The sequence below is a fragment of the Scatophagus argus genome, chromosome 17, assembly GCF_020382885.2.
Source record: "Scatophagus argus isolate fScaArg1 chromosome 17, fScaArg1.pri, whole genome shotgun sequence".
NCBI lineage: Eukaryota > Metazoa > Chordata > Actinopteri > Scatophagidae > Scatophagus > Scatophagus argus.
Window position 1 is genome coordinate 17,544,221 of NC_058509.1, and position 14,687 is coordinate 17,558,907.

General features: G+C 38.4%; 1 protein-coding gene across 1 annotated transcript in view; it reads left to right on the plus strand.

Annotated features, from left to right (window-relative positions):
- Positions 1-4,761, plus strand: part of khdrbs3 (KH domain containing, RNA binding, signal transduction associated 3) — a 91,874-nt gene extending 87,113 nt beyond the window's left edge. The window contains exons 8-9 of the mRNA XM_046417746.1: positions 1,595-1,647; positions 3,616-4,761. Coding sequence (XP_046273702.1) covers positions 1,595-1,647; positions 3,616-3,707 — 145 coding nt within the window. The 3' untranslated portion in view covers positions 3,708-4,761. The remainder of the gene's footprint in view (positions 1-1,594; positions 1,648-3,615) is intronic.
- The last annotated feature ends 9,926 nt before the right edge of the window (positions 4,762-14,687 follow it).

Below are 14,687 nucleotides of genomic sequence, written 5' to 3' on the forward strand. Positions count from 1 at the left end.
TGAAGAAATAGTCCCTCTGCGAAATGTGACAGTTGTTCTGCTAGGAGCCAAATGTTAAATTAATAGCGGTGTTATCCCTCTGTGCACTAAGAAGTTCCTAAATATGTACACTGCATGATATTGCACATTTTCTTTTACTGTATTATGTTGCAAGTTTTCAAGCACGCAAGCTAGCAAACTAGCCAGACACCAACAATGCTAACATGAAGAGCTGATCTGACTGAATTTAGCTTTATCAATTAGGTAAATTGTAGGTTTCAGCATGATGTTGACCCCTGGCGTATATGAAGGTGGATGATGCCTCACGCCCGTACAGCCATCTGACTGAGGTGCTCAGCGTTCAGCTGTTAATCATGGCATTTAACCATCTTTTTTATTAGCAAATCCTTAATTTAAAAATGAAATGAAATTAAGCGAAATGAAACGCTTTTACAACTAGAAAATGTTATGACAGACAAATATGTGTTGTATCTTTTTCTTCATATGTACATCTATGGTGGCACTTGATTTAACGGTGTAACCATTAAGTAGCTCTATTATTACTATTAGGCCTACCTCTCGATGTGATAAAAGAAACACAGAGAGGTTGTAATGATAAAGCGAATATTAATCATATTTTAAAACTGTAGCATTTTTACGAAGAAGATACTGCTCAGGGAAACCAGACTTAAGAGCAGACAGAATTTAAAGAAAATGAGTTGCTGGAGTGCAGCAGACTGTGGTGTAATTTGATGGAGGAGGGAAGTGTCCTCTCAGTCCTCTTACCTCTCAGACCTCACTTTGGTTTTTTAAGATCACAGCACATAAAAGCTACTCCGAGACAGTAACCGGAGTAAAATGTAATTCGTTACTTCCAATGTGGTGTGCCATTACTGTCACCTCTTTGCCCTCAGCAGTCAGGCGGTGTTGACGTGGTATGTTGGGGTTTTGGATGGTGCCTTCAGCTCTCTAATCCGGAGAGCAGAGAGGTGCTGCTGTCGCTGACAGGCTGACTGACAGGCAGGCGGAGAGGACCCAGCTGTGATGGCTGGTGTCGGCTCAGTGGCAGCCTTATGATGAATTGCCTCTCTTGAATGATAGCGCTGTTACCGAATGATACTGACGCAGGATTGTTCTGTCAGCATCTCACTGTCGACCGCAAATAAATAAATAAATAAATAAGCGAGAAATGAACCGCTATGCAACTTGGCTCCCCATCTTTTTATTTTTCATTAAAGTTGCCACCTCTCATAGATCTCCATATGCAGTGATATGAAACTGGAAGTTGGTGCAGAAAAGCAGTGAAGGAAATTGCCTTGTAGAACCACAAATGTGACTGAACTTTTGAGCAATTGAAAGCTCCTCTTGTTTGTTTTTTACTTTTATATCCAGCAGACTATATCTGATAAAAATACACCCTGTGTGTCTCCCTTGTTTTATTGCCACTGCCTAAATTACACATGATTGCATCACGCTAAATATTACTTTGATGTTGTACAATAATACTGAAAATAAGTCAATTTATTTGCTGATGACTTCAACTTCTATTTCATAAATTACAAATTTATTTATTTATGTACTCTGATATTCACTGTACTGCTCTGTTTGTTTACAGCTCAGATGACTACTATGAATATGGACACAGTGGAGAATCATATGATTCATATGGTGAGTCTCCCACATCTTTTCCCTAATATCTTATAGCAATTCTTACAATATCAATTTCAGTTCTACTGTTAGTTCTTAGACATATTCAGAATAAACCTAAATAAAAAGTGATTCACTCACAGTTCAGCGCTTTTACCTCAGTTTGTTTGGCACATTAACAAACAAGGTCTTTTTTTGTTTTGTTTGAGTTACAGTGTCATCTTACCTACAGGGAATTGCTGTAAAAACAAAACATGTAACTATTAAAGAGTTAGAATTTTAAAAATCAAACAGAAACCTTCATGTCAGTGATTTTTGAGTTTGGATTTTTGACTGCCAAATAGAGGTGCTGCACTGATGAGACCCCGTGAGATTTTACTAAAACTTAACCAACTTAAAATTTACCATATTACATCTTCATTCAAGCTCCGTTTTCAAACCAAACAACTGTTCCACAGTCATGCAGTAATGTGTAGCTCTGCAGTCAGCTGAACAAAACAGCTTAACGTTTAAGGCCACTCTCAGTAACATATCTCAGGTCTGTGTACTGTCTGAAAAAGCCTATGAACAGTTCCAGTTGCTATGAAATTCTATGCTCTGAAAAGTTAACTCTAGTGAGATACTGTTCAACAATGTGTCAGTGGTCTTTGACAAGATACAGTAAAACGTGAACCGAGATCACATCTGCTGCAGAGCACACGTGAATGATAGTAGAGCTGATACACAAAGCCGACCATGCTGCTGTACAGCTGAAGGTGGGTCCATCTCAAATCATGCATGTGTGCGAACTGTAAAATGAGTACAAGATGAACTCTTTAAAGCAGTTATTTAAGGATGTAAGAGAAAGTATTTGCTGACGATGATGATAGATGCAAACATACAAACACAGTGTTGATTTGGATTGTGGTGGATTAGTTTGTGTCTGCTGAGCTCAGCTAAAAGCTCCAAACAAAATCCACTTCTCAGACAAGATCACTTTAATTTATTATGTATAATTTGTAAATGTTTTTTTAGCACTATTCAATTAGCAACTGACTTGATAACATAAGTAGTTGCTTTTTAATTACTGTCTTAAAATAGAAGGAAAAGTGACTGATTCTCCCCTGAGAATTTAAAAAGTTAAAAAATGATGTCAGCATGCGGAGGATAATATATATTATCCTATATCCTATATATATATATAAGATCCACATTATTTCATCCTTTAGAAATTTGAATGGTGATTATTTTGGAAGTTAAAGTGATTCAAAACTTTCCCAACTTTTTGACTGAAGTACTAAGCACCTACTCATTAGAGTGCTGCATTCCTCCACATTAAATAAAAGCCGCTGCTGTATGGGTCACACAGACAAAGGGCAACAGTTCAAAGGAAGAACAGATAAACAGCATTGATGTGCATCCTTGCTCTTGAAACACAAGGTTACCTTGGTGTGTTTCTTCAAAGTGACTGTCAGTGATAGGGTGACAGGTTTAATTAAGGGGTATTGGCTATGTGCTGCCAACAGAGAGTCTGTACACAGAAAAAAACAACAACCCTTTGTTGCCTCAGCTCTAGGGAAGTCTCAGCGCTGGCTGGAGATCAGACAAAGGGTGCCATCGATACTGGCACTTTCACACTGACAGTAGCAGGGGGTGAACGGGGGCTGATTTGGGCTAATGGTAATTGTGACCTTTTTGCTGGGAGCCACTAAACGGGTCCTTTTTAAGCAGCTATTTGATCCGCTCATTCAATTATCTGAGATGCATCCTTCCAGGTGAAAGTCGAGCTCCTTGGTGTTAGTCGCTGTTTGTATGCTCCAAGCGACTCTTTTGTTATAAGATGAGTGGCATCGATAGCAGACACTCACAACTTTGTGCTGCATTATCTTCATCGTAGGCAGCATATTTGCAATATTTGCATGGATCTTGAAAGACTTGTTATGAAAGAATGAGCACTACAGAGTTCTCTGTAGTGATTCCCCATCTGTTTCTTTTCTTTTTTTTCTTCAGGTTTGGAAGAATGGGCAAACAATCGCGGCAAGGCACCATCAGCACGAACAACCAAGGGAGTGTACAGAGATCAGCCATACTCCAGATATTGAACTGTTTATACAGCCCACACCTGAGTCCTCATGGCTGTTTCAACTCAAGTAATGGATTTTTTATGGACGCTCCCACCTTTTTAGAATTGAAAACTAAAACCGCAAAGTAATACAAATGAAACAGCGATAGTGAATTAAAACTGGTTTTCGAAAATGGCACCCCCCTGATTATAAAAACATATTCCTGCTGGGAAAAATGTGTAAAAGCAATTAAGGTAATCTGTCCTTTCCTCCAGCAGAAATCGACTGGACATTGAGATTAAGACTTTAGTACATTAAGTTTCTCTCTCAGCTCTGTGATTGTGAAGAATGACATTGTATCAAGCTATTTTACTTGGTAATGATTGGTGACTATAAGCTGTCGATACAATGTTTCTACACAGCTGCCAGTGCAACTTAATTTATCACCCTCTATTTTTCAGACCTTGAATTGCGTGGTTGATCACTTAAAAATGTAGTAGCTTAGTTCTAGGAAAGTGCAGTACTGTAGATACTTTTTCTGAGGGGTAATTGGTGAAATTGTGTCCCTTGTAAATGAAGCATTGACAGACTGAAGAGAAGAGTCTTATTGTAAACATATTGTTTTGCTGTTTCCTCCTTTTTGTAAAATAATAGTTCTTTAGTGTTAAAGGGCTTATAAAAGCATGGTGTGCAACTGTGGATATTGTCAACTGTTTTATTCTCAACAGGTCTATGTAGTTGTGTTGATGATTCTGGCCCCAAAACATCCACTTTAATACATCTATAAATAGCCGCTCATACTTTCTGTACACCCAACAACAAGAGCTGCAAAACAGGAGCTTTTTATTTTTTGTGATTTTTTCTTTTTCTTTTTTCTTTTTTAGATGCTCTAAATAAGTAATTTTGATGTCATTCTTTGATTAAATACCAGATACTTTTCTGACTTTGTAGGCATAATGATCAGTTTTAGGATATTAAATCAAATGCTGATGAAGTAATTGACAGATTTGTTCAACTTTATTGATTTTGAGCTTATGTAAGCCCTTTAATATTTTCTTCTTTGTTGATGCTGAATAAACATTTTGAAAGAAAACACTTGTGTCGGAGAGACTAATTATGGACTTATAAAAAAGGCTTATAATTTAAACTAACAAACCAAGATGAAAAAGAGTTTGGATTATTTATTAGATACAAGTCTGTAACGAATTAAAACACAATTTATATCGTCATAATAAGTGAAAAACAAAATAAAACAACATACATATGTACTTGCCTAAAATCCAAAGTGTTAACAATGACATTGCCAAAAATACTCAGAAACAGTGCAAACAGCAAATGGCTGCTTGTGTCCTTGTAAATGACCTTAGTAATCTGATAAGAATGGTTTCCTATTTGTATTTGAACACCATGTGATGCATTTTGTAGGAACTCTCTCCGACTGAGATTTGGGGGATTTAGTGATAACGACATCGCCCCTCTTGAAACTCTCTCCACTCTGTTTGTTCATATAATTCGATGTGAAGCGAACACTGATCACGTCAAGCATCATCAGTAAACACACATTAACTCTCTGAGTGTTTACCCTGACAGAAACGACTCGTAGCACCGCATCAAAGCCTCCTTGACCTCTAGGCTATGTTCGATTCAGTACCGGGGAGGTGGGGGAGGGATGGGGTTTGCTCTCTCTTCTTGTTTTGCTCTTTCTGCTCTCCTCCGGTCATGTGACCCTCTCCCAGTCGTTTAAAGAGGCTGCCTTTGCCCCGTCCATTAAAGAGACTCTAAATGACCCCCAGCTGACCTCCGCAGAGAGAGGATGGCAGTAGCTGTTTAAAAAGACCTCCGTCCCACAAGGTAAACAACCTGACCAAGTTTAACCTCTCCCCTAACATAGATGAAAATAAAATCTCTCTAAACTTAAATGTAACATGTTTTCCTGTCTCTGTTAAGTCCGTTATCTATCCACAAATCTGAGAATAATTAGATATCTGTGACCAAAAAGAAAAAACAACTGTAAAATAGTGATAAATGTGATAAATAGCAGTAATATTTCAACGAACTGTGTTGTGAAATAACTTAATCCTAAGACTTTGATAAAAGATATCCTGTTAATAATAATTGACCCATAAAATATTATGTGTGTTGGCATTTGTTTTCAGAATATGATTTGTAAAATATGCTTGTGTTTTGAACTTGCTTCGTTTATATTCCTTTCCAGGTCGATGTCCCAGCTATACCAGGCCATCCATCAGTCTATCTCACTGGTGCTGAAGGTATGCTGTTTTTTTACATCATGTGTCAGATGTTCAGGATGATGTTTGCATGCAAACATTAACATGTAGCAAAAGTACAGGGTCATATAAGGGTCAAAAATATTGAAAGTCGAGGTCAGGCTGGTGAATCTGAGGGATTGTTGAAAAGCTTCCAGCTTAATATCAGAATTCTTTCAGTTATTCAAAATGTATGTCATGTCTGATGTTTGTATTGATTTCTTCCTCGTAAACATGATAATATATTGACCTTTGAATTTGGGGACTGTTAAAAGGTTGCAAGAACTCTACAGAAAAATGAGCCTAATTTTAGTGTTCAGAAATATTTATCCAAAGAATCAAGAGAAAGCAGTGAAATGTGTTGATGAATTTTGTGCAAGTAAATAAGAAAATGCCAAGATGATCAGATTGAATAAAGGTCAATATTATATTAAATGCTTAAAGGTTGATCTGACAACCCTTTTGCAAGTCTTGAAAAAGTTACAAATACTCAGAAAAAATGTTCAATAGGATACTGTCACAGTTCTTTCAACTAAAAGATGCACATTATGTCTCCGATGTCTGATGAGTTTGCGCACATATTCTGAATCTGAGCTTCAAGGTTGAATCAGCCTTTCAAAAAAGGTTTTATGATGTATAAACAAAAATGGAGAGCATTTGAAATTTAATTTTTCTTTTGGATATTAACTGATGTCAGATTAGTTTCTGATGTAAACCATGCAATATGGGCAGTTATGTAAGGGTTAGAGTGGGGGGCTAGGGTTAGGGCTAGGGTTAGGAACAGTCTAACGACAGAAATCCTCCCAGATGGAGGGCTGACCCTGTGAGAAAATCTATGATCATATAATCTGTGTCGATAGGAAGTACAAAATGAAATATTTTACAGAGGACACAGCGTTATCATGACATATCAAATATTAATGTAACTTTAAGGCAGCTTGAAGTTCTCTTGACGGATCTTTTAATGTTGAAAATATTTTTCCAGAGCTTGTGAAATCCTTCAGAATTGCCCGTAGTTTGGAGGCTTGACCGTCAGCTGTCCTGTAATACCCTTCCACAATTCCCTCAAGGGGAATCCAGACCCACTGGTCTCTTTGCCTCACTTTGTACCTGAATGCAATTAGTTTATAAGAGCACTGTGTCATCTGACCCAAAACATAGTCCCCGTTGCTGTTTGAAATTGATACCCTGTGCTTGTATTAATAAGACAAGTTTAATGACTGAATGTCCCAAAACCTTGGAGTGCAAATAACAGAACACCTAAAGTTCAATACATGTCCTCCTTTAACACACTTTTTCACTTTTTTTAAGCTCATTGATGTCAAACCAAATTCTGAAAAGGCTGTCCAACCTCGCCAAGAGTGAGCCCTTGACGATGAAGATGGTGGACTTTTAAATTTTCACAGCCTGGACTAAGGGGACTGCAGGGGACAAGATGGAGTGACCTGTTGAGATGCAGAAAAAAGGAGGGAAAAGATAATACATGTATCACACATAGTCATTTTCCAGAGAAAGGGAGGGAGAGAGGAAATCCGTGAGGCAAATGGAGTTCCTCATCCTCTGGGACAATCTGTCGGAGTGCATTTCCTTCAGAGCTGTATACATTTTATATACACATGGGGTGCTCTGAACTGACTGTGAACTTGCTTTGTGTCTTTCTTTATTCACGCTGTTGTCCACCACTTACATTAGATATTAACTGTCTCCTACCAGGGAGGATGAGTAAATAAATAATGCAATATGCTAAGAGAATGACTTCATATTTCTAGCAAAAACACTTCTAATCTCATACTATTGTGCTCATTAACCTATATCCAATCCATTCCAATGAATAAATAATTCACCAAGTGCCTCACTGTCGCATTGTTATGACAGTTTTTTGATGTTTAGTCCCATTAAATCCTGTTATGGAGGCAGTACACTAGAGAAGGTAGCTATTTTTTTCTCTTTAATGCTGGTTTTTGGTTTTCTATATGCAATGCTACAGTGCTAGAAAACACCACCCAGCCGCACACAAGAGTACAGTCTATTCCAGATGTATTGCTTAATCAGAATCGACTTGAGTGGATATTACAATTCCAAAATAGCTTTCTATCCGATAGAGAGCTTCATTCTGTCTTGTGCATAAGTCCAGATGGGCTGATCCGTATTCCACACAGTTGTATGTCCTCAGTGGCAGACAATAGTTTTCCATTAGAGGAAGTGATTCTCTCTGGAGCCTTGAGCCAAGCCTCACACAATAACACAGAGACCTAAAGCTTGCATCTCAGGCTCCTGGAGTCAACTCTCATCACCTCTGGGGGCTGAATCGCCCTCTGAGGTGGCTTAAAGCGACAGGCTTATCTGAAGTAAGCTCATCCAAGTTAATAAAGTAAGAGCAGCTTATTTGATTAAGAATGCATACAAAGGAGGATGTAGAGATCTGTCACTGGGCAACAACTCCATTTCAACACTAGAATACTGGTCGATCGGTCTTGAATGGTGGGAATAAGAACCACTGGAGGCATTTTGATAAAGGATTCAGAGGATCTGGAGCAAAATCAGCATCTTACTACAAATGACGAGGCCCTACGTGAACGGTGTTCCATCCATTGAACAGATTGGGTTCTTTCAAATGTGAGATTCGTATATTTGACTGTTTGTCCTTTCCTTTCTTGCAGACTGAATGTCAAATGTGATGTACTTTCATGTACCGATCAGTATCTAGACACATTTGAAACAAAATGTAATAACAGTTAAGGGGATGTTGTTCATATTGCTAGTACTTTCAATCAGCTCTGATCAGACCGCACCCACTCTGTCCTGATGAATCAGACAAGCTTTCACTTTCTTTCCGGCATCCTGTCATGGCTTCAATGAGAAGATTGATACCACTCTCATGTCTGTATGTATATATGTAACTGCAGCTAGTAATCTGTTAGGGCTTAACTTAGCATGACTGGAAATGGAGAAACAGCTAGCCTGGCTCTGAATAATAGTGACAAAATTTGCCAGTTCTACATTTACCAAGCTCAAGAATTGGCATGTAACAACTTATTTGTTTTTCCATGGAAAAAAAAAAAAAAAAAAAAATGTGAACACATGAATTTGTCGATTTGATGAAGATTGGTGCAAGTAGCTTCCCGAAGTTTTTATACTGCAGGTGGTGGTAGGCAGATTCTGTTAACTTTGGATCGAGCCAGATTAGCTGTTTCCCACAGCTTCCGTTCTTTATGGTAAGCTAATCGCCTTCTGGCTCCAGCTATATATTCACTATACAACTGATGAAAGGTCAGTTGCATCCGGCCTTTTCTGGCTTGGAAAAAAAATTAAAAAGCAATGGCCTCTTGAGTGTGTGAAGTGTCCTTACACACATGTATTCCTCTTAATCATGTTCAGGATCTAAAGTGGCTGCCTCCTGCCTTTTGTTCTATAATTAAGCAAAGGGCTCTTAATCTTACTGAGATTAGAACAACCTGATCAATGTTAAAGTGTCCCTCTGTCTCCTTTAGAAGTGAGCGCCGGGTCAGTGTGTGTCACCCGCTAAGTGGAAACTCGGATTGAGAAGGATCGATCATTACCGGGCTTTGAGTGAACAGGGCTGAACAAGAGCAATAATTCAGAGATTGTACTTCCATTATCGTAACCAACAGAACTCTTTTCAATAACAGCAGACATATCAAGCCTTTTTGTTTTTTATTTTTTACTTTTTCTTTGTGTGCTCTTGCAGGGTGAAAGAGAACATGGAAAATAATATCAGAGAGGGTTGAACAAGTCAGGTAGAGAAAATAGACAAGAGCATTAGAAGTATATCAAACAGGAACAAGATGGAAAAATGAAACATTTTAATATGTGTGTGTCAGAAAACTGAGTATTTGTACTTGTCAGCCATATGCTGTCTGTAAGTTGTACGTGTTGTACGTTATGTTTCTGTTTAATTGTCATGTGCTGCCATATGCTAAAAAGACTGTGTCAATAAGTAAATACATTTTGAGGTTGTACAAACCCTGTACTGTTAATAAAAATTTGCTCTTGTAAAAAAAAAAAAAAAAAAAAAGCATAATAAATCTTTTGTCCAATGCATTTTGATTGTGCCGCACAATGTGAAAGTCTTTTCCCTTTGATACCTCACTTCAGAGTCAGTTTATGTTCACCACAGTGTGTCATGTTGGGAATCAAATCATAAAGGCAGTCCCGCTGTCCTCACTGTTGAGGACTGACACTCTATGATGAAGCCTGAACTAAATATAATTTTATTAACTCTGAAGGAGAAGCTCGTGATGAGTTTTGGCAGTTGGCATGTTTTTCTAACTTCAAACCCCACCACTGCAGGGATATTATTTACCTTGATACGCCCTTGAAATAACAGTTACAGATCAAATAAGTTTGTACTGCAAAGGCTGTCTCAGTCTCCAACCTTTTAAATATTGTATGTTCTCCTGTGCTGCTGCCTTGGATACATCTCTCTGCTCATGTAAATGCTGCTGTTCTTTATTCTTTCAGCTTTTTTTCTTCCCTGCTTCCCATCCTTCAGGCCGTTCCACTTTGAAGTTGTTTCTCAGCTGTGTGAAATTTGAGATTAAAGTCCATCTGTTCATGCCCCACCCCCTCACCCCCCCACCCCACCCTTCAATTCATACACAGATATAAACAAAAACAAAACCAGACAAAAGGTGGCTGTTGTTTTTAATGGGTCAAAGCAGCTGTATTATGAGAAATGGTAATGGGCCAGTTGAGCAAGTGGGTTCAGCCTCACTGGATCAGTTACACCTGACACAAGCCATTGCAGACAATGAATTCCTTATCTAATTTTTATTTATCCATCAGCGCATAAAGAATAGGCGATTGAAGCCAGACTCTTTTGAGGGACTGTGCAGTTCTCCAGGCCCACAAAGGTGTCTCTGGGCATGTGAGTGTGTGTGTGTGTGTGTGTGTGTTATTCTTTCAGGTGAGAATAGCAACATATTTCCCCAATAAACCCAGTGTGAGGCCAAAGCTGCAGCAGTTTTGTCGGCTTTTCCCCCGGTCAGCCTGGTTAATAAACTGATGCATTGTGACGATATCCAGTCGCTCCTCACTGTATTGTTTGCTTTTCATTCCAGCTGCAGCAGCAAGGGAGAGCCCTCAGCGTAAATATTCTCTTCAAACCATCAGCACCAGCCGAGCCGGGAGATTAAAACACTTGTTTTTGCTTTGAATGCATATGGGGAGATATAAGCAATATAAACAGACTGAATTCTCAGAACGAAATAACAGAGAAATTATGCTATCACATTGCAAGCTCAATATGAATAGCCTCATAGGTTACGAGGATATTACAAAGACACCATCATGAGGTAAGTTAGAAGTGTTTACCTTTACACCTATTTCCACTCATAAAATATTGACCTTCTAAATGGCATGTGCCTCTTGTTAAGCTAAGTGCATTTTGCATCTAAAACATACTTATTCAGCCACTAGAACTTAACTCTGCGCAGGAAAATTGGGAATAATTGAGCAAAGTCAACGTGATCAACGTGATGCCATGTTATTTTAGAGGAAAAGACTGATTGCAAAACGAATGAAAACTAAAGTACAACTAAACAACTAAAGTATATTAATTCACACTGTATATTAGCCTTGCTAAAATACTGTAACTAGAAAATTATAGGCTGTGTTTTCCTGTGCAGTGTATTTGGAGGGATGCTACAACAGCGTGAAGACAGAGCACAAATGCAATGCACTAAATGGCTGTTTACAATATACAAGAAAACATCATATGACTGCTAGGTCATACTATTATGTTCCTCTGATGAAAAATGATTTCTTTAATTTGACAGGTAACTAACTTATTAAGTAGTTGAATTAGTACCCACAGCTCCTCGTGTGCACATGTTGAAGTGCCCTTGAAGCACTGTGAAGACTCTGAACCCCATACTGCTCCCGATGTCTGAAGCATCTTGCATGGCAGTGTGTGGACAGGTGACTATGAGGGACACTGTGAAGAGCAAAGGTATGGTAAAGGTATGGGTTATAAATCCTCATTTATAAGGCATACATATTGCCTTTATTATTGGATAGAAGACAAAATTTTATAACACTTTAGATCAGCTATAAGCCATCACAAAGAATAGGTTTGAGTTGCCAGGTTGTCATCCATCAGAACACCCATCCTATGAACTGTCTGACAATTTACCCTCTGGAAAGAGAGATCAGTTCATTACAAACTGTTGTACTTCCCTTCTGTATTTGGCCAGTGAAGGCATAGTGTATCGGGGAGTGTGAGTGACAGAAATCAACAGAGAAAAAGGCGAGGCTGAGAGAAAATGCCAACAAGCCAAGGTGCAAGATGACAACGTACGTTCTCCTGTCTGTAAGTTAGATAAAAAGGAGACTTTAGCAAGAAGGGTGATGTGGGTTGTTGTTCAAAGTCTCTGGCTTTTGACAAAAAAATAAATGTAATTTTAATTGGACTTTTATTTACACCTTTAAACTTTTATTCACTATAAATTTAAGATGGATATCAGGTGGGATTGGTTTCCACACGATTTCCCACTGCTGATGTCCAAATCTTCCACACACATTTTCCTTCATAACTCAACTTTGCATATGAATTTCATTGACATTTTGGTATCAACATAACAGCTGCACGGTAAGCTTTTGACTGACAATAGCCAACGAGCTTCTGAGCTGAAATATGGTCCTTTAAAGAATGAGTCAGACAATGATTGGTGCTTTGTATAGCAAGTGAAATTCTGAAAATGATTCATTTAATAAGTGGTTATACTTGGTTTTAAAAGGCCAGAACATGAAAGTTAAGTTTACATAACTTTCTACACGTCACTTGTTTGGCTGGTTGTTTTTTGTTTGTTTGTTTGGTTGGTTGGTTGGTTGGTTGTTTTTTGGTTTTTTTTGCTTGTTTTTGTTGTTATTTTCACCATGGCTCTTGTTTTTGACTATTTTTCCCACATATTTACATATTTAGGAGAGAATAAAAATTTAGGTGGTTAAACCAAAAGAAGCAACAGTTTTTGGTGTCATTTGGTATGACTGGGATTAGTGTTTTGGAATAATTTTACATATTTTTACAGGAATAGTACAAGAATAATTGAATATTACTACCTTCTTAACATTTACAACAGCAGACCTAAAGGATTATGGTAAAACCCGTACATTTCATTAATGATTTCATTAAAAGTTCTTCTTATTACCCTATCAATAAAGCTGAAATGTCTTTTATTAGCCATTATTAAAACCATTAATTACAGGTTATGTACCCAATATAAAGGCTACGTCATTAGAAAGTGGTACCAGTAGAATTCATGACATGGTTTTATTCTGAGGTCAGTCATTTCTGGCATGGCTCTGTCTCAGGCTTTGGCACAATCCCTCAGCAGTGAACACCACTTACATCAGTGTTGGATGAGATGATGAAACTTTCAGGGCTCCTTCGTCTTCGTGCTTTCAGAATAAAGTTACAGAGATGGACCTTTGACCTCCAGGGTTGTCTATCTGTTTGTCTGTTTTTTCCTCACAGTGCAGTGGCTGATTTTATGCACTTAAATCCTCTATTTTCTTCTAACTCTCGTCCATCCCTTTCTATTTTTCCGTCTCTTTGTTTATGGCCCTTTAAAGGTACCATACAGAGTTTTCTTGCAAACAAAGAATGTTTTCTTCACTGCTGTTGCTGGTGCATTGTTGTGTTTCTCTCACGCCTTGTGTTTTGGTTATGTTTTGTCCCTTGGTTTCTAGTCCCTGTGCCATGTTTCATGTTTGTCTTGTCATGTGTATTTGTTTCCATTTGTTATGTTCAAGGTTTTTGTCATGTCCTGTTTTATTTTGAAAGCGTCACTTCCCCTGTGTGTCTCTTTTTCATGTAGCTTTGATTTGGTTTATCATGATTGTTTCTCCTCCCTTAATGTGTTTCACCTGTCTCTCGTTATGTTGTCTATTTAGACCTCGTCTTCCCCGTCACTCTTGGTCAGGTTGTTGTTTTGTCTTCACGTTCTGGAATTGCTTGCCGTGCCATGATTTTTTTTTACCACAGATTTTTGTTGATCCTACAGCCACAATGTGTGCCTGTTTTGAGTTATTTTGATTTAAATTAAAGACTAGTATTTTGGACCTCCACCTGCCTGCCCTTATTTGGGGTTCAGCTCTCTGCGTCAGCAACGCCGCCGCTTTGTGACAGTTTCTTGTTGCATCGCTGACACCCGTAGGTCAGTGGAATAACATGACACCACTGGCAGGAAATCATCACATTTTACCACAGGAGGCAGTTGGTCGTTCAAAACTGTAATCATAACAAAGCTCCCCTAACCTTCAAATCCAAAACATGATGTCTCCCAGACGTTATCGAAGTACTTATTTTAACCCAAATCGTGATGTAACACAACAGTACCCAGACTTTTTCATGTCAAAGACCCCCAAGCTGTTGCAAATTAGACCACAGACCCCCACATTCTGTCCTGGAATCCCCACCTGATAATAATTTTGCAGAAAGTGTATGAAACTCATGACCAAACTAGTCAAACATTCTGTCACTTTGTTGCACTTGAATGAAATTGAATACAAATAAATGATTCTCCTTTGAGCTGGGACCCTCCTCAAGTAACCTTTGGGGCCCTGGACCCAATTTTAGAACCACTGATGGTAATATTGTGCCTAAAGCTAACCCAACTTTCCCCACAGCACTGTTGCATCATAAAATGGCCTCCCTTTTTCATCGTCAGATCAGAAAATGTGTTGTAGAGAGCAAATGGGGACTTGTTTTGTATAGAGGAGCTCTGTTTTT